At 48.0% G+C, this 20724-nt stretch overlaps 2 protein-coding genes across 8 annotated transcripts in view; both read right to left on the minus strand.

The window, feature by feature from the left end:
- Positions 1-20724, minus strand: part of AGBL4 (AGBL carboxypeptidase 4) — a 1100555-nt gene that overhangs the window by 200725 nt on the left and 879106 nt on the right. The window lies entirely within an intron of this gene.
- BEND5 (BEN domain containing 5) overlaps positions 1-20724 on the minus strand; it is a 100253-nt gene that overhangs the window by 8666 nt on the left and 70863 nt on the right. For 5 of the 6 annotated variants that reach the window (XM_033114113.1, XM_033114116.1, XM_033114117.1 and 2 more), the window contains 2 exons: positions 5859-6007; positions 28-241 (listed from right to left, as the gene is read on the minus strand). In XM_033114113.1, coding sequence (XP_032970004.1) covers positions 28-241; positions 5859-6007 — 363 coding nt within the window. The remainder of the gene's footprint in view (positions 1-27; positions 242-5858; positions 6008-20724) is intronic. The other variant, XR_004423849.1, reaches the window with a different exon arrangement.

Raw genomic sequence — 20724 nt, forward strand, 5'->3', positions numbered from 1 at the left:
AAGGACGTTCCCACTGCAGTGACCTACCTCTGACGATGCTGAGTTTGTGAGGTGACAGGGGTGGCTTAGGGACTGCATCTTTCTTTTTTTTTGTGGCAACTCCTGTGACGCTTCTGTTCTTCAGAACATCTGTTCCCCAAATCATAACTGCCAAGTTCTTTGTGTACTTGGAATCGCCTTGGGTTACTTGTAGCTGGTGCCACTTCTCCTCATCAACCCAAATCCCGCTTCCCAGATGGACCTGAAAGGGATAAGAAACCAAGCACCTGTTTAGTCGGACAGGATGGCAGTTGGAAACTTTCCTTGTCCTTTCAAAGACATTCCTGCACAACTATAAGGGATTCATTCCATCAATGCTAAACTAACTTTCTTTAAGGCAAATAATGAAACTCGTTTACTGCATACCTATAATGTGCCAGGGCTTATTCTAGTGACTTATATCCGCCATCTCAAATCTTCTTGGCAACCCTGGGAGGAAAAAAGGTGTTGGGAACTATTTTCATTTCAGATGGAAAACCCACGTTGAGAAAAGGGAAGCGACTTGCCAAAAGTACACTCGACCATGCAGTTGCAGACCTGAGATTCTAAACTATACTGTCGTTTATCACAAGGCAGCTCAGAACTTGAGCAAACTTCAGGAACACACGTGTTGAACTCTTTTCTCTGCTACACGTTAGAAAGACCTCTGTGTCTCTCTTCTGTGAACATGCTGGGATGTATATCCTTCTCGCACACTGGCTGTCAACCTGGGCCACACATGGCGTCACCCACCGGGGGAGCGATACTTGTAAACATTGCTGGTGCCTGGGCCCCACTCCCAGGCATTCTGATTATTTCGTCTGGGTGGGGCCCAGGTATCAGGGTGGTTTAGGGCTCTCTAGGTAATTCTACGGACAGCTAAGTTTGAAACCCGCTGCTAGCTGGAGTGGGGAGGGCAGCTGTCCAGGCCCTGCTGTTAATCGGACTGTGCCTGTGCTAGTCCTCTCCCATCTCTGGCTTCCGCTTCTCGTGAACTGAGCTGGGAGATGGATTTCATCTCTAAGTTCCTTCTGACTCGGAAAACCTACGATTTTAAATTGCACACAACCATAGTGCCCTGGTGTGACTCTAATGGCACACAGAACAGAACACAATCTTATGCTCCCGTAAAGGAAACTCTCAGAAACTGTTTCAGTGCGGAGTCAATAAATGCCGAAGACACAGACTGTTCTAGCAATGAAGTACCAGCTTTGAACTTTTTTTCCTTTCTGGCTCTTTTAACCACTCAAAAAACATTTGCTACCATTAATCATTAGAAAAGAGTTTGTGCCACCGCCATTTATGTTGCATTTCTGCTGAGTCTATGGAGGGTGAAAATGGCCTCTGTGGGGACGGAAGGGAGGCAGCTACTAGTAAGCTGAACTTTCTAAGGGGAGTAAAGAGGGTCTGCCAAAGGTCCTTGTCTTCAGAAAGGCCTGCAGGTCGTCAACACTGCCCAGTCTGGAGGGGTCTCAGGAGAAGTCCTGGTTTGAGACACTGCACACCACCTATTGTTCAAAGGTAATTAAAGATCTTTCTACTGCAGCTTGGTTTGGAAAGGAAGGTGAGCACTACACAGTGGGCAGACAGGTCAGCCAACAACACTTCTTTCTTTAGCAATACTGAGGTTTTTCAACCGTCAAAAAAAAAAAAAAAAGGAAAAAAAAGAAATCCACAGAGCCCACCCCTGGATGTAAGCAAACAATGCAGCTGCCACATCTGACTTCACTTCCTTTTGCTCAAAGGTCCTTCAGACTTCTGCAGGCATGAATGATATCAGATAGGCAGATCCACCTAGCCTCCCCCAACATGCTGCGAACTTTAGTACCACAAAACTATTCATCCGGCTCAAGATAAGAGACCCTGGAGTGAGAAGAGCCGCCTGGGGCTGGCTGGGCAACACCAGCCCAAGGTCAAGTTTGGCTCTTGCTCTGCAGTCTGAACTGAAGATGGGCAGTCTGTGTGCCAGATCAGGCACGCTGTGGACAAGCTCCCTGCTGCTCCCTGCTAGGCCCAAGTCACCTCCCCCATGACACTCTGGGGCTACCCATGCAAGCTTCCAGAGATGGGAGAAAAACAAGGAATTAAACTCAGGATCAGAACACTGTAGAGATGGAAGACAACTTCAGTTTTTCCAAGGTGTCTGCTCTTAGCTACTCCAAGCCTTGCTTTCTTGTAATCTTCTAATTTATTAGTTTTCAAAGAGAGAGGACAGTTCTTGTAGCCAATGGTCTACAAGAGAAAGGGGACGCTAACATCTTTGAGCACCTACACTGAACTAGGTATTGTCCATTGAATTTATTTATCCTCATGATGATCTTAAGATTAAAATAACTAGATATTATTATTCCCATTTTACAGACATGAACAGAGATTCAGAGAGACTAAATTACTTTTCCTAAGACATATTATCGGTAAAACTTAAAATCAAGATTCAAACCCAAATCTGCATGACCCGAAGCCCATGCTCTCCTGCTTTCCTGCTGCTGCCAGTGACGAGGGGGTACTGAAACACAGCTTTCCTTCTATGACTAGATGAATTCAGCAGTTTTTCACAAAGTCTATGAAAGATGTGAGTTGTCTCCCAACTGTCTAGAATCTTGAATGGCGCCCTGTTTCCTGTCGCATAAACTCTGACCTCGTCCGTCGGCTCTGAAGGCCCCTCTAGAGTCCTGTTTGCAACCAAGCTACTCACTTTTATTTCCCTACCATGTCCATCACTCTAGGAAGCTCCTCAACACCTTCATTTCTTTCTACTTCCGGTGTGCGGTATCAGAAAGAGGATGGGCTCTGGAGCTCCCGGCCTTGGACGTGAATCTTGGCTCTTCTACCTAACTGGCTGGGTATCCTGGGCAAGTCACTTTAGCTCTCTGAGCCTTCCTTTTCTCAGCTGTACAATAGACAGAACACGACCTACTCTGTAGAGCTGCTTGAGGATTAAATGAGATAACTGGGGTAAAACCTAAGGACAGCAGGCATCCAGTACTGTTAATTCCTTTGCTTCCCCCCCATCCCTGCCCGTCTCTGCTCATCTCTTTTCCCCGTCCAGGAATGGATGCTTTCCCTCCCGTCTTCTTAAGCCTGCTAATCTTTCCAGCCGCAGTCCAAATCCCAGGAAACACTCCTTCCCTACTCCAGGGCTAAGTCCTACCCCCCCTGAATTTCTAACTTGCTGAGATCCTTCACCACCTGATTCAGCCCTTCACAGTCAGCTCCGTGGGGAGCGGTCCAGGCTTTGCCTCTTGTTCCCTACAAAGTGATCAAGACTAGTCTGAACACAAAGGAAGAAACTGATGGCATATTTAACATGTTTTAAGGCCACTGGCTTTCAGTTCTGATGAGGTACTGTGCCTTGGAGAATAAACTATTTTCTGACATTCACTCAAGTACAAGGCCAACCTTATGTCACAGAAAGAAATGCCCCTGTATAAGACCAATCAGGGGTGTATGCTGGGGCATTTGAGATAAGGACTTCTGAGGTCAGCCGAGTTCAAGGTCACCTAGAGCGATGCACGGCTTTCAGGGCTGCAGCAGAATTGACTACAAAGAGCACTGGCTTGGGAATCAGGAAGTCTGGCTTCCAGCTCCCGCTTGCCTGCCTCTATCCTGCTGTGTTTTAACTGTAGACGAGTCCCTTCTCTGGATGCGTGTCCCCATGTATATCATATATAAATCAGACTATTTAAACTTTAATGGTCTTTGCAGCTTTATGATTCAATTGGAGCTTTTGAAATAAAATGCCTTAAAGGAAAGCAATGAACTTTATCAAAATCAGAAAGTAACTTCTTCACATAAACCATAGTTCACTATATGACCAAAACATGTTAAGGGAGGATATTAAAATTATGGCATCTGGTAGGATGGGACTTGATAAAAAATGTCTCTGTGAAATGTTTTGTGGGACTAAAGGGGACACAGACCCCGTTCCAATGCCCTAGGCTTTGCAGAGATTAAGGGTTTTGTTCATGCAGGTGAGAGAAGGAAGGGGCAGAAATGCCCGCAGAGCCAAGAGCAGTGAGGGCCACTTCTGGGAGGTGGGGACGCCGCACTGGGCAGCTGCCATCCATGTCCAGGGTGTCTGCTTCCTTTCCTCTCCCTCAATACATTTCTTTGCCTGACTACAAATTAATTGCAAACAAAAGCCAGGTTTCGTTTTATAGCAGCATGTTGACAATGACAAAAATAAAAACAAAACTGCCGTTTTCAAGATTTGTTGTGCAAGTCATGTGACAAAAAATTATGTAAGATTTAAGAGACCCACTGTTGGGAGGAAAAGCGATACCTTTGCAAAAGAAGCCCCCATAATGCGCAGAAAGTGTTCATTAAGTTGTTTCCAAAGCAAGAGAGAAGTAGATTTCCCTTCAGGCTACTTTAAGAAAAAGTCTCTATAGTCATTTCACAATGTGATCGTGACTAAAAAAGAAATCAACAAACAAAGACTAGTCCCTCCTTTTCTTTATCTTCTATTGGGGAAGGGTCACTAAACTTAGATAATAGTTTGAGGCACCAGAAGCCTGTGGGAGCATCAACCAGTTCCACCTTTCACAGACAGGGGAGCTGAAGACCAGAGAAGGGAATGACCTAGAAGGTCACACAGGAAGGACAGAGGCAGAGCTATGCTTAGAAGTCCAGCTCTAGGCTTCCGACTGCCACTCATGCTGCCTCTCCTCAGCAAAGCAGACTGGAACTCCGTTGGCGACGCAGAATGGGCCTAAGGCCTGGCCTGTCGGTTCTGCCTCTGCAGGGGAGGAGGCGCTCAGTGGGGGGTGAGGGAAATGGCAGCATTTCCAAGAGAGCCCTGAACACTAACAGGTTTTATTTCCTCCGCTTGACAATATTTGCTTTGACTCAGTCTGGCCAGTTGCAGGGATGTATCTGGACAAACCCAAATACAACAACCTTCTCTTTTTCATCAACCCCGTGGGGAACAATACTGGATAAACAGAGACCTTTTGAAGCGTAAGGCAAGAAAAATGGACTGACAGAGATGATTCTGTGGGGAGAAGGAGAGCTGATGTCTGTAACGCAGGCCATGGTGGCAGAGAATTTAGCACTAAAACTGAATTGGACCAAGCCTACGTAAAGGGTTTCAATACACTTCTTCCCAGACGAATTCATTTGGATGTTAGAAGGATGTTAGGATGGCCTCCTTCCTGCCCTGCTGCTGTATCACCATGTGACTTTAGGACTTCCAAAGGCTATCCCATCACTTTCACCCTGCACCAATATAATTACTAACAGTGCTTAGGTTTTCTTGCGTGATTTTTCCCCAAGGGCCTAAAAGACAAGCTGAGGAGTTATATGTGGTCCTAGGACTGTGGGCTAACCACCCCTGAATATACCGCTTGAAAGCCGCTTAGGGACAAGAAGCAAGTCTCATTCACCTCTGTCCCCCTGGCACCCAGCACAGGGCTTGGAACATGCGGCTACTTCCTCCATGGCGAAGGGATACATACCGAATTGTTACCTGCAAATCAAGTACTGCATTTCTAGTTCACCTTATCAATTTTATGCATCTGGTATCATAGAGGGGTCGGACAGTTTCCATCAAACTGTCATTTTTAAAATCTTTCTCATCAATAAGCTATTTTATAATGGCAGTTCAGTTTTACAGTTGTTTCGGCCCAATATATATATATATTTTTAAACAGGAAGAGAAAAACAAAAAGTCCCCATAGAACTCCACTAGTTACAACCCATGAATTCTGGAAATAGTCCCTTAGGGCTAGGCTAGGAGGCCAACCGGTCAAGCTGTGTGTCGGAAAGCTCCACCGTGCTCTCCATCTTTACTCTGACTAACAAACACTTGCAGGGAATCGATATTGAGCTTGAAACACTACCTTGCCATTGTCTAGGATATACTTGTCCATGACAGGTGCAGGAGCAGGGTAATAGGACGACGTATTTGCTTCCTCACTGAAAGTGCTCCGTAACTCCGGCTCGGGCTCGAGACATTCTGACTTTACTTTTTCCAAGTCAATGGCGGGACCTAGGCAGTTAAGAAAAGAGATCTGTCTAGAACTCCAAGGAAAATAAAATGCAAATATTTTTAACTATGCATCTATCAGCACATAGTGGCACACACACAAAAATATGCTGGCTCATTTTTGTCCATTGGACTACACTTAAACCCAGACTTGAAAATAATGTGAGGTATGAATGTCACAAGTGAAAAGTTGAAAAATTGGAAGACAAGAATGGGCTAGACTCTAATTAAGGATGATTGAGAAGCACTCTTCTAGGGGGTTGCTGCCTGAAGGGAAATGCAGGGGACTCAACTCAACAGGAAAGAGGTCCTCTTAAGACTGGGGGAGAAGGGGTACAATTACTGCAATAAGCAAAGTGTACTTGCCCAACCCCCCATCTCTTCAGCCTACAGTGGATCAGGCCACAGTGGAAAAACAGAGGTTAGGAAAAAGCAATGGGGGGAAATGCAAAAGCCTCCCCTTCCCCAACACCTAGCATCTAGACAGGAGCATTTCAACCAAGAAATTAAAGTACAATACAGATTAGGCTCCTGATTGCCTGATCCAGCAGCTATCCTGATTTTTATTTTAATGCAATCAACAAAAATTATGTGCAGATTAAACAGTGAACGGAAGCTAGATAAATGCTGGTGGTTTCTATGGGGGATATTTTTTTTCCTCCATTAGCTTGTAAAAATGATGGACTATTTTTTAAATCACCTATTGTGTCTTGATTACCAAAGGGCAGAGAAACAGGATGAAAATGAGTAAACAAGGCTGAATGATTTGATTAACTTTTGCAGGAGAGCAGCTCCAAAGGCCAACGGGGAGTTCAGCATCCTGAAAATCCTCCCAATGCAAACGTTTCAGGAGGTGACGCGGGTCAGAGATTTAGCTACTGCCATAGCAGGTCCCCATGGCTGGGCATAGAACTTAAGTAACTGATGAAGTGCACGGTCCCAAGTTTTCTTACCCCCAACCACATGCACAACTTGGTACAGAGCTCTTTATATACTAAAGACCTGGCTCACAATCTGGTTGCAATTCTATATTCAGTCGCCACATCCTAGACTTTGGCTGGTGGTAGGGAAGGTATTGGTGATTTTGTTACTAAAATTCCTCATGACAGGGCTTCCCAGAACAAGAATATCACTCCTGAGTTGCCGGCAGCAGCCATCTGCAAGACAGAATCTCTGTAGTCTCCACGATTTAAGCATGAGCCTTGCACAAAGCTGAATGCAAGATGGCTGGGGAGCAAAACAGCGCAGATGAAAAAGCATGGCTCGTCTTGGTAGAGTGAGTTTAGATCCCGGAACTCCTGGCTCTGCTGTTTTAATTGTGCACCTGCAGGTGAGTGGATTGTAGACGCAGAAGCTAGCTGACTGAAGGGCTGACAGCATCCTAACTGTCCTGAGAGCATCTCCCAACAGTGTGCTCCCTACTCAAGGGCTGGGCCTGGGTCTGATTCTTCTCTTTGTCCCCAGCGTCTGGCACTGGGTAGGTGCTCTCTGAATGTTTGCTAAATGAATAAAAGAATGACAACAATGAATGAATACTTCTAAAGTTTCAGTAGCAGATGCCAAAGTTTTTCCTCTCTCTGCATGAAATCTCAGGTTGAATTTCTGCGATACAAACAAACTCAAGTGGAGCATTTGATCTTTTCTGAGATCAGGGAAGAAGTAACTACTTCAGTTTCCCCTAAAGGGCATGGCTTAGTTGGCCTGTGAGGTCTCTTCCTGCTCTAACTTTCAGTGACAGGGACAAAGAATGGGCTGAGAGGAGGAGGTCCATGCAGCCAGTGGCTCACAGGTCATCTTTGGCAAGATCGTGTCCTTTCTCCAACGCTTCCTTTTCCTTCTGTGAGAGGAAGCTGTGGGACAAGAGAAGGCATCCAATGAAGCTCTGACTTCAGTCTGCTTCTCTCCAATCCATCTGCATAATGGCTGCCAAAGAGATCTTCACAGGACTATTTTCTTCCTTGTGAGGCTCCCCAATACCCTCAAAATCAAGTTACATAGCACCGCCCCTGAAGGCTCAGAACGGCCAGCCTCCCTCTGCCTCTGGTGCTCCCTTGTTGCCTTCCCCCATAGCTCTGCTCAGGTCCCCCACGTGCTGTGTCATCCCAGGCCTCTGTGCCTTTGGATGCACTATGGTCTGGGTCTCAAACGCCACCTCATCTGCCTGCTCAGACTTCAGACTGAAGCACGGGTGTCTCCTTTGTGAAGCCTTGCTCTGATCACTCCCAGGTAGGAGGTCTCTACGTTGTGAAAACTTTGGGAAAATTATATGTGCAGTCATCTGCCAATCTGTCTGTCATGCACATTAGAGTGTGTAGCTCTTCAAGGGCAAAGATTTTGTCACTTTGCAATTTTGGCACCGAGGACAGTGCCTGGCAGATAGCAGGCTCTCAGGAAATTCATCGTGACATGAGAGAGGTGAGAAAGGTGTGTGGGGGAGGAAGGCCCTTAAATGGGCCGTGGCAGAGGTTCTGAAGGGGAGCCTGCTGCTGAGTTGAGGTGCTTGGGGGTGGAGGTACGGTGGGTGGGCAACTGTTCACAAATGTCTGCAAACCCTTTGTGCAGCCTCAAGTGGAAACTAGGGTTGTTAGATAGAAATTGGAAACACCCAGCCAGGAGGACAAGTCAGATGGCTATGGAGGGACATCTAAGGGACATCAGAAGGAGCAGGGCCCCGCCCCCTGCTGGGCACGCCCTCATAGTCAGACTCCATCCCCAAGTGGCAGGCCCAGCCCTCTACACACACACACACACACACACACACACACACACACACACCTGTCCTTCCTGCTTCCCGGTCTTTGCTTGTGCCAGTCCCTCTGTCCGGATCATTCTATCCTGTGATGTCCACCTATCCAAACTCCACCAGGAATTTGAGGACTCAAATGCCACCTCCTCCAGGAGGTTGCCCCATCCCTTCCAATGGAGGTAATTCTCTCCACCCTTTGGCTTGGAATTTGGAGTCAGACAGACTAGAGTTTAAATTCTGGCTTTGCCAGCTGCTATTTAGGTGAGTTGTGCGCTTCCTCGGGTAGCCAAGCGCTGTCCTCCCTACCACCCACCCCATAATAATCAGATGCACTCATTTGTTTCTATGCCTGTCTCCCCCACTGACTGTGAGGTCTGAGGGCAGGCAGGGCCTGTGTCTTTTTATGTCAGAGTCCAGGGCTGAGAACAGCGCCTGGTTCAAATCCTCTCCTCAGCAGGTATTTTGCACATCAATAATTCCTTAACCTCTCTGACCCTGTTGCCTTGCCCGAGAGGAGGAACAACAGCAACCTGGCAAGACTGAAGATTAAATGAGTTAACCACATACATGAAATGATTAATCCAGAATCAGGCACAGAGTGGCTGCTCAGTAAATAGCGGCTCACCCCGTCACGGCTCCCACACGTGTTATACTTGGGGGCTCAAGTTAGTCCGCTACTGGGCCGTAGCTTCTGTGAGCCAGCTGCCTTAGCACAGGCCTGGCTCAGAGCGGGTCCCTGCCCTCCACAGCACACCCGTGCTCCCCCGAGCTCACTCACGCTGGTCTCCTCAGGGGCTGACGGAGGTTTGCCCAGTTCTGAGGCTACCGTGGTGGGATCTTCTGGCTCTCCAAGAAAACTATTCCTAACACTCGCGGCTGGCACTGTTTGACACCAGGTGGCTGCCCGGTGTTAAACTACAATCGCCTCCTCCTCCGGCCCTGTATATAGAAGGTACCAGGTGCCTCAGCCCCAGCAAGGGGGGCAGACCAGCCGAAGGCACCTCTTGGAAGGGGTTCGTCAGGAGACCTGGGTGTGAATCCCAGCTGCATGACCTCAGACAAGCCACCTGACTTCTCTGTACCTCAGTTTTCCTACCTGCAGGATGGGGATTACCAATAGCTACCATGCAAGCTGATAACGCCTCTGGGAAGAGCCTAGCATGGAGGCAGGCATGAAACAGAGGTTCAGACAAACCTCAGAAATGGCAGATGAATGAAGGAATGAGTCAGTCAGGAAAGCAGAGTGTTTAGTATTACAGAATCAGAAAGAAAAGGAACAAAAAAGCATGTGGTTGGTTTCTTTGGGGGAGAAGAAGGGAGGGCCTCTAGCGCTTTCAATCTCAGAGTGGGGGAACACTTCATTGCAAATTTTAGTCAGCTCTACTACCGATGTTGGCAATTTACATCTCATTACAACAAATGCTTCAGATTGCTGTTTTGCTTTTAAAAATTTCTGAGGCATTGTTCTCCTTCTAACACATGTGACCAAATTAGCCACAATAATAAGCACTTGCGCTAAGAGACAGCATTGTGTGATCTGGTGCAGCTATTTTAAGTAACAAAGGAACTTTTTTCACTTTGGGGGAAGAGTAGGAATACAAAAAAAAAAAAAGCCTTTTGATCCACTTCAGGTTTATTTTGGGGAAAATATAGCTTCCATGGAGAGAAACCTTTCAGCTGGGTGAAGGAAGTTTTTGAAAAAGTATAAAAGGTAGTACTTGTCTTTTCATTCAGTCATTCATGACCCCAGCCAGCATACAATCCCTGACGGCATAATAAGATCTAGGCCCTGTAAAAGGCACTGGGGACCCAGAAACAAATAAGGCATGTCCCAGTTCGGGAGAAGATGCGAATTTAACATGAGACATGCTATCACAGAGCATACAGACACTTGTGATTTGATAGACAAGCACTGGATTTAGTGTTAGAGAACACAGTGCAAATCCTGGTTCTTTTACTTACTTTACTTCTTAAAGCCGCAGAGGTTTCTTCTGTAAAAGGGGAATCGTGGCAGAGAGTAAGGGGCTTGGTAAATGTTTGTTGGCACAACAAATAGATGAAATTGTACTGCTCTTTGTTCTTGTTTATTTTAAATTGGACCAATGCTGTTCTTTCTGAAAAGCTGTCTAAAAAGCTAATGCTTTTGTTACTTCCAGGAGATTCAGAAATCAAAAAATATATGTTTGCACACTAAATACCATTTCTGATTTCTGCTGAAATAGAACAGCTAGTAATATTAGATTTTTCTTAAAAAGTACTGAAGCATGCCATTTACTTCTGGAAGGGAACAGGAAGTTTCTCTGCTATAGGTATAATTGTAGTTTCTTCATACATAAAAAGTCAATCGGCTCACAATTCTCAAATGCATAAAGAACACCTACTGTGGCACAGAAGCACACCAGGTTTGGCAGGAAAAAGAGGATTCCACTTTGTGGGAAAGGACCCAAGCATGGGAACAGCTATGGAACCACAGAGGAGGGACACAGGGGCCTTACAAAGAGACAGGGGAGACGGCCCTGCGCTGGGCAGGTGGCGCCCCTTCTAGGAACCCCATCATCCCCTCAAAAGGTACTGGCCATTCTCACTGGCTGCTGCAGCTACGCAACTGTTTCTTAGTTCCATTATGCTTCCATGGAGGGTGGGGACAAATCTGGTCTCCTTCCTTCGGTGAGAATCTAGTAAGTGCCGTCCTGGGCGAGGAGGCCTTGAATCACAGTCCAGCAGTGGAAAGAGACAGGCAACAGATCAGTCATCCCCACCCTGTGCTGCTGACAAGGGTTAGGACACAGACTTGGGAACAGAAGCAAAGGAGGGGGTGCTACACCTGGAGGAGACTAGGAAGTCTTCAGAAGGATGGTTCCAGGCGATGCTGGGGCTTGAAGGATGGCTGGGGTGGGGTATTTATCTTCATATGGTGCAGGCCAGGGGCACATCATGGAGGCTCACTGACTGACCAGGAAGTGGGCAGTGTGATGGTCTGCACAGACCTGGGCAGGGAGACATCGTCACTGGCTCGGTGATCCTGGAAGGCTTCAGGGAAGAGGTGAGCTCTGACTGGAGCTTTGATGAGTAAGTGGGTCTGGGGAAGGTGGGCGCAGTCAGGCAGGGGGATGGGATCACAGGAAGCAGTGGCTCTTCAGGACCCTCGCCCTCCCTCTCCATTTTCTGAGTGCATTCTGCGAGAGCGAGGGCTAGAGCTAGAGCTAGCACAGGCTTTGTTGAGCAAAGCAGCAGCAGTTCTAGCCTGAGGTCCTGGGCCTGGTGAGATCCCTGCAGCTCATGTGGATCCCCCACAGGGGGGGCAGTCCCTCGGGAACTCAGACCCACAGAGCCCCAGAGCTGGCATGGACCTAAGAGAGGCCCCTCGGCAAGGGGGAGAAGCAGCCCAGCAGAAAGGGGTGGCAGAAGCAGGCCCAGGTCCCCAGTCACGGGGGTCAAGGTGTCCTGTCCACTTGGAGGAATTACAAATGCCCATTTCAAATGACATATATGCTTTTCCCTGAGAAGGAAATGTGACCGACACTGACTGAATGTCTTCTTTGTTCAGTACCCTCCATCAAAATACCTTTTATCTTTGTAGTACTTTTCACCCCACTGTCTAGTGATTATTTGCTTACCCTCCCCCTGGCTGGGATGGAAACGCCAAGGACAGCCACAGCCTTCTGCACTGCTCTGTCCCCAGCACCCCGTACAACGGCCCTGGCACACATCGACACTCGGGAGTTGAATGAAAGAAGGTAATCCTCATGGCAGCCTGCAAAATAGATCATATCATCTCTGTAGAGGCTCGGAGAGGTAATGTGTCGAGAAAGTCACATGGGTGGTGGTGAGTGCTCCAATTCAGGGTTGTAGAGTCCACAGGCTTGCTCTTCCTGCTACCCTATACCTCCTCAGCTCAACGAAGCGTGGGGCTCTCTCACAGGCTTCTCACACAATGCCCGCTCTGTGGGAGCCTCACTGCCCTTCCCAGGGAGTCCGTGAAGAACTCTACAGTCGTGCAGCGGGGCAGTGAGGAGGAGGGAGCATCACCGGGATTCATCTCACCTGTAGAAGGTGAGCTGTCCGCTGCCAGCTGGTGACCAGACAGAACGGGGCTGGTTCTTCATCTGTGGTTCTTTTACCTCCCTCCTCGCCCATCTGTCTGGGCCCAGACAGCATCCAAAGGGCAGGGATACACAGAACACATGGGTCTGCCCTGCCAGAGAAGCCATCGAAGCCCACACATGTCCTGAATGTATGTGGAATGGCCTTTGGTCCCGGGCCAGACCTGGCTGGGCTGGGAGGCTGAGGGGTTCTGGCGGGAGTAAGGGAAGTGGGTGGCACAAGGGGGGGCCCTCAGATTCCCGAGGGGTTTCTATGAGGCACGGTGAGTATCTGAGGGCAGGAGCAATGGAGAGGCAGAGTTCCCTCACAGGGCTGAATCATTTAAAACTAACAAAAACCATATTACATGGCGCATTCAGGCCTACTGAATCAAAAGCTGCCTTTTGATATCTCCAGAAGATGTCACTGCGTCTCTCAAGCAAATCAACCTGTGACTTTGGCCTTGCCTGATCTCCCCTCCAGGCCATGAGCCCTTCCAGAGAAGAGACCACTGGGATTCATCTTTGCTCAATGGTTGATGGATTTGCCTGGTGCAAAGGAAACGGCAACGCCGAGGTTGAAAGGCCAGACCCCAGGTCACTCCAGGGGAAAGAGCCCGGTGTTCCACCTGCAGGAGGGGCTGGTACAGTTTCTAGCTGCTCTCGCCTACCTCTGCTGCCTCGGCTCTCCCTCCTACCTATCTCTTCTCTCTGCAGTCCGGCCAGAAACTGCCTGCAATTCCTGAATAAGCCAGCCTCTGTCACAATTCCAAATCTCTGTTCAGGTTCTCCTGCTGTCACTTCCTCTTCATTTGGATAAATCTAACTGGTTCCTTATTCGGGGGCCTTCTCCAGCCACTCTCAGCACCCCTGCCCCAGTCACGTTAAGGAGCCGTTCTCTCGATCCTCTCCCAACACCCTGAGAGCCCAGGAGCGCAGCCAGGGTCACCAGGCATGCTGACTGTCAGCTGATGACACTGTGACTTCCTTACGGCGGGAATATAGTCTTAGTTACTTGATTTCCCCATGCCTAGTGCAGGGCCTGGAACACGGGAAGAGTCCAATAAGTGTTCCTGCATAAAAACATTTCCCTACAGCCAGAGCTATCCAATAATGGAATGGGCTATGCTGTCTCTAGGGGAATATCAGGGGCTCAGTGACCACTTGGCAGGGACTCTACCTGTCCTGTGTAGGAGGCTGGACTAGGTGAGCTCTGGGGCTCCTTACAGATCTAAGGTGCTGGGATCCTACGAATTACCTGCAACCAAACTCAGAGAACCACCTGCAACAGCAAGGGAGGGCGTGGCCAGCCTCTGGGCCTTGCTGACGGCTGGACTGACTCCATCCACCCATCAGGGCTGAACGTGGACCTTCCCTGCTTCATGACGATTAATTTGTTCAGATTCCACCTGATGTAGGCATGTCCTATTTCCTTTCTGGTCCTCAGTGTTCCCTTCTAGAAGATGAGGGTTGAGAGGTGGGATTGGGTTCGCTTTAAAGAGATAATTTCTGTAAAACTCTAGGAATTTTCTGGTTGGCCTCTTGAGATCAGATAGCTTGGCAAGGCTAAAACTATGAAGAAGTGGCGGGCACTTCAATTAGGTGGGAGACATCTCACCTAATCGCTCACGGGCCCAGCCATCCCAGAACCCACTGCATGTCTAATCACGAGGGCACTCGCAAGCACAGGGGCTGAGAGCCTGTATGATCAGACGGCCTGACACATGGAAAAGGGAGGCTCTTCCTGGTGCTGTGGCCTCAGGCAATATACTTAGTCTCCGAGCTTCCTCATCTGATGATCCTATCTACTGTAAGGTTGTTTTATGTATGAAAAGCACCTACCCTCAGGCCCAAAGCAGGTGTTCAGAGAGGCCAGCCCCTGCCCATAAGGAACCCTTTGGCACCTTCCCCACTTCCATTCCTCTGACTGGCAAATTCAGCAGAAAACAAGCCTGTCCTGCAGCCACACCTAAGGTAAAGACACGTTCCTGGGAAGCGGGCACATTCCCAGGGTGGCAAAGGAGAAAAGCCCAGCAACGCCTGTATGTTCTGGCTTCTGCAGCAGACAGCAAAGGGACAGCCGGGCTGGTCCCTCAGCCCCATCCCATTGCACAGAAAAATCAACTCCAGGGAGAAAAAAGGAAGGAGGGTCCTGGAAGGTCCTGCCACGTTGAAATCAGCTCTTAAAATAATCTAGGCTGAACTGTGGCTAATTCTGACTCAGCCAACAGGACGGTAAGTCCTTCAAAGTGGAAGATGACCCATATGTTTAAGAGGAACAATTCCGGTTCTCGCTGTTGTATCTTTTCCTGCCTGGGATCCAAGATAAGGAGGCACAGGGCACAGTGGTTTTGGCCCTGCTCCACCTCGAACTGAGGCAGTTGGCAGGTTGTGGACCCGCTGGGCCTCCGCTCTGAAATGGGGATATGAAAACCTGACCTGACAGGATGCCTCTCACCCACGCTTTTCAGCTCTCTCTCAAAGCCCAACTTTTGTGAGCACTCCTGCTCATTGGAGAGAATGAACTGAAGGCTGCAGGAGATGGAAAAGAGGTTTGAGATAAACAGGCCCCAGGAGGAGAGCCCTGGCAAAGAGGAAATTGAGCCATAACCAGTGATGTCTGAAGAATCAAGGGGTCAAAAGGAATGGCCCAGGACTGGAGATGGGAAGATGGGATTCTGCCCAGGGGCCGAGGAAGAAATCTATCAAGTACAGACCACTAAGCTTGAGATCAAGTCCAGGCATAGTTGTAAAATGGACTATTCAAATACGATTTCTGAGAACTTACCAGGAGAAGCAGCAATCTCCAGGAGACATAGGGTCTGACGGAAGCTTAAGATACGCCAGACAGCCACGTCCGTGCTCTCCCTAGGACAATGAGAACTTATCTCATTGCTCAAACATTATCTCCCACCCATTATCTCATGTGCATTTCTCAAGTCATCCTACACCACAGATGCCGGACCTACGGAGCACTTACTATGTGCCAGCCACTGGGCAGAGGTCTTTATGTGCATTTGCTCCCTTAATCCTCTGAAGAACCAGAATAGTGGGTACTGTCATTGACTCTGCTTAACGGGCGAGGAAGCAAAGGCCCAGGAAGTTAACTTGCCCAAAGCAACAAGATTAGCCTGTGGAAATACCAGGGTTCAAAACCCCAGTATTTCTGACCCCAGGGCCCATGCAGGTTCTTCATCACTGAGCTGACCTGTCTTGCCTGTAATGCAGTAGCATGAAGATATTCATTTTACGGAGGAGAAAGCAGAGGCTGAGAAGGGTTAAACCATGTGCTTGAAGTTGCACAAGTAATGAATGAGAGAGCTGAGATTCAAACCCAAGTAATACCTGTTGCCAAAGCCCAGCTGCCTCCAGGACAGGGAAAGCCAGCAGGAGGCATTTGGCTGCTATGAGCTGCCTTTTCAAAGACACCATCAGAGACCTGGGCTTAAAGAAGCCAGCTTAGACCGCAAAGGATTTGAAAGATCAAAGCTGGTATTTTCACGGACCTTGGGCCGAACACAAGGCACGAGCCCAGAGGGGAACAGCAGGGATAGGAACCCAGCTCTGAAGAGCCAAGACAGATTTGCAGGTCACAGTGGCTTTCTCCTTTTTCAAAAATTTCAACCAGCTTGTGATCTGGGCAACAGGGACATTATCTCTTCCTTTTGCGTTCTCCTCTCACAAATGGAGATAACAGTTTATACCTGGCCTCACAATAAGGTTATCAGGAAGACTCCAATGAGATAAAAATGTCAAGGTGCTTTGAAATCTGTCAAGCGCCATGCACGTGTGAATTACTGTTGTCATTCTAATTATACGGCTTCTGGTCAGAAGTGATCATCCCGTCTGCATCCCCTGACAAAGCACACACGAAATCTAAAATCATCATATGCCTCCTGCCTGCAATTACAGCACGTTTTGTTCTGCCAGGTGTCCTACTGTGGACATGTCTCACTCCCCACCGGAATGACTGTGTACGCATCCTGAAAGCAGGAGTTACCTCTCCCTCCCACCTCCCCACAGAGCCCTGGAACCAGTTGAACGAACATTGCCTGAATCACACTGAAACGAACTGAACTGTCTAAAAGGTACTTACAGTGCTAAAAACCGAGGACGATGTCTAAGGCTTGGTCTTTGACCTCTAAGAATAAGGAATCGAAGTGCGGAGAAACCGAGAGAGACCTTGGAACTGACTCCTTCGCATACACCAGAGCTCACCCTTGGAACAGGCTCTTCCCTGTTCTGCTTTCGCTCATGCCCTTAGAATTCTCCGAGTCTGCCAAGCGCCAGTTTTATAAACACTACTCTAACCCCCGAGGTGGTGAGTATTTTAAAAAGGGACTGTCTTGTTCATTTCTATATTCCTGCACGTAACAGTCCTGGCACAAAGCATACCCTCGATAAATGTTTGTTGAATGAAGAAATGGATGTATACACAAATGAATCTGTACTTCATAAATTAGACTATCTTCATGCTTTTCACATTTCCACCATTTGCTTCTTTGGGCAAGGGCGTGCAGAAAAGGAAAGAAAAGGAAAAAGGGACTGCCATTTATTGAACACGTACAATATGCTGGTCACAGGACTGTACAGCAGTCCCCCTTTGTCCCTGGGGGATACGTTCCAAGGCCCCCGGTGGATGCCTGAAACCACAGATAGTACCAAATCCTCGATATACTCTTTTCTCCTATGTGTACAGACCTTTTCACTTAAAGGAAGCACTTTATAACTTCTCTCTGGCACATCCAAATTGCCAGCATCAGAAACTCTTGCCTTTTGGGGCCATTATCAAGAAAAATAAAGGTTACTTGAACCAAGCATTGCGATATTGCAACAGTTGGTGTGATAACCGAGATGGCTACTAAGTGACTAATGGGTGGGGAATATATGCCGTGTGGACCCACTGGACAAAGGGACGATTCATGTCCAGGGTGGGATGGAACTGGACGGCGTGAGATTTTATCACGCTATTCAGAATGGTGCACAATTTAAAACTTATGAATTGTTTATTTCTGGAATTTTCCATGTAATATTTTTGGACTTCAGCTGACTATGCGTAAGTAAAACCAAAGAAACCAAAACTGTGAATAAGGGGGGACTGCTACATTCTTTACATATGCTTCCTCATTTCATTTTGACACTGTTACAGGAGTCCCAAAAGAAGGGACATTTAGGGTAGCAGAGTGAGGTTCTTTCCCATCAGAGAGGGCTGCTTTCCATGCAAAGATCATGGAAAGGGCAAGTTCTGTTTTCCAGAGACATCTCCTTTGAGGGAGTGGGTGGGCAGAGGTGTCACCTCCATGTCAGGGACAATGATGTCCCAAGAACTAAAGAAGCCAGTGGGAGGAAGGCTCAGAGAAAGGACACAAGACCTGGTGTCAGGAGACTCCTGGGAATAAGCCCGTGACATTTTCTGAGCTTATGTCCTCCTCAACAACACAAGGGCAACAGCCTACATCCTAAGCTCTTCTACAACTCCAAAATGCCATATCCTAGAAAATCTTTTCCTGTTAAATCATCTGGTGTTTGTTTGTGGAAGGCATGAAAGGAGAATGCACACATGCAAAGTGAGTCATCCAATGATGTCTCTGAAACATCTTGTAACATCATGCTGCTATGCCCCACCCTCTATCAGGTACATGATTCCAACTCCTGGTTACTGGGGGACCTGCTGGCCACTCTGAGGTCCCCATTAGGCTCAAGAGGCCGGGCTCCTACTCTCTGCCCAATTCCATCCACCAGCTGCAGGACCCCTATTCCTAGGAGAGTCAGCAATGATTCTTCCCAGCGGGGAACCTTCCTTTTAACACTGAGCACCTCCTGGCCTGTTGGCCGGCCCTGTCTCTGAATTTGCCTGTTACAGTACGAATGAGTCAGCACCCACGCTGGACACAGGCCCCCGAGCTGGGTAAGGTGGACACAGAAAAATATGCAAGCACAGGCCTTCAGGAACACTGCTCAAGCCAGGCCCTGGGGCTGCGGATGGTACAGCCCAGGCCACACATTAACCCCAGGCCGGGATTAGAGGGCACGTGGAGCCAAGAATCAGAGGGTCTCTTGTCATTTTCTGGCTGTTCTTTGCCTTGATTCAGGTTTCTTGGTGTATATATGAATTAGGAGCTATTACAACAGATTCACCGAGAGAGTTCCACGTCAAATTCTGGCCCCTCCCCCACAATTTCAATTATATGCCTCTATGTTTATCTCCATCACTACCCACTCCCCAATTACCAATGTCTTAGTTTTCTTTGTTATCTCCCCAAGTTCCCAGGCACAGAAAGCACGTGGTCAGTGTTAGCTGGCTGATGGAACATATATATATACAATCCCTTCTGTCTTCTAGACAAAGAGGCAGAGAAGTTAGTTAACCCATGCAAAGTCATACTGCCAATTACTGGTCGGGGAAGCCAGAGTTAAAAACCAAACAGAACTCTGTCTTAGCCCCTGCACTAAATGCTGTGGAAAGGGAGTTGACAGTAACTGAGCACCGACAGAACGCCAGGCACTGTGCAGTGTGTCACAGGCTGTGAGCAGGACATCATTATTTCCATTTTACAGATGAGAACATCAAGCCTCCGAGAAGTGTTCTCTGCCTAGACTGCTCCCCACTCTTCCCACCCACCCACTCTTGCCTGGATAACAAAAATTCATCCTTCAGGCCCCAGCTCAGAAGTCATTTCCTTCAGGAAGCCTTTTTTCCCTGAACCCCCCCCCATATTCAGTGGGTGTCCCTCCTCTGCTGTCCCACAGCCCTGAGTGCTTCTGTCCCTGTGGTGACATTTATGTGCTGTCACTGGCTAGGTCAGGGGCTGTCTCTCTCATTAAACTTTGGGTTCCTCAAGGGCAGAGGGCAAGGGCGTATCTTACTTAAATAAACTGAAATCTTACCACCAGAAAAAAGACCTGGCACATAGCAGGAGGCCAGAAATATTTGTGGAAGAGAAAAGCAGGGAAGGAAGCGAAGAAGAAAGAAAGGGAAGAAAGAAGAAGAAGAAAAAAAAGAAGATTCTCAAAGCCACAGAACTGGGAAGTGGGGCAGCTGGTATTTGAATCAAGCCTGGTTCCAGAGATTAGACTACACTAGATCCATCAGAAAAAACAGCATCCCCTTAAAGTAGAAAGAGACCTTTTTATTATATTCTTATGGATTCATCTTAGAACTTGGCGTATTATTCGTCTCCCGTTAGCAAGTGCTACTCAATGGACTTGATGCCTTCGCAGGTCAGGACGGTGGGTGTGATTTGTCTGGGCTGCCTGTGGCGCCCACAGCACAGGGTGCTGCACATGCTGGGTGCTACATGCACACTTGTGGTCTGAGTTGACTTCTGCTCGGTCCATCCCACTGTGGTGGCCACAGTGACCAGACCAGGGAAGAGCCAGCCACTGGCCCTCCTGTGCATTCAAGGCTTGTGCGACGGGAGGGTCTGGGAGGATCAAGACAGAAAACTGTGTTGGGGTCAAGTTGGTCTAAGTGTTTTAAGACCAAAGAGGCACATACTAATGTAAAATGTCTCATGGCCCCAGAGGTGTAGGAGCCGTTTCTGGGGTTTCAGCTAAGTTCACAATCATGCAAAACAGGCGGTTTTCCTGGGAGTCAAAATAACGCTGTGGAGAGTTTGTGTTGTTCCTCTGTTCCCCTGCCCCCACCCCCCGAGAAGTCTGCAAAAGGCAGAGCTTACAGAGTATGATGAGAATGTAAGTTATTCATCTGAAGACCAGGACACATTTTTTTTTTTTCTCTGAAAATTCCAGTTCTGTCATCATCCCTCACCCCCACTCAAAGACCAACCCAATTTTTGCAAATTTTTAGCTAGGGTTTCTCTTTGATGTTTTTATTTTGATCAAGAACTTTAATAACTTTTTAAGTTGCACTCCTCTTGTGACCTTTAGAG

Source organism: Rhinolophus ferrumequinum, chromosome 9 (genome assembly GCF_004115265.2).
Source record: "Rhinolophus ferrumequinum isolate MPI-CBG mRhiFer1 chromosome 9, mRhiFer1_v1.p, whole genome shotgun sequence".
NCBI lineage: Eukaryota > Metazoa > Chordata > Mammalia > Chiroptera > Rhinolophidae > Rhinolophus > Rhinolophus ferrumequinum.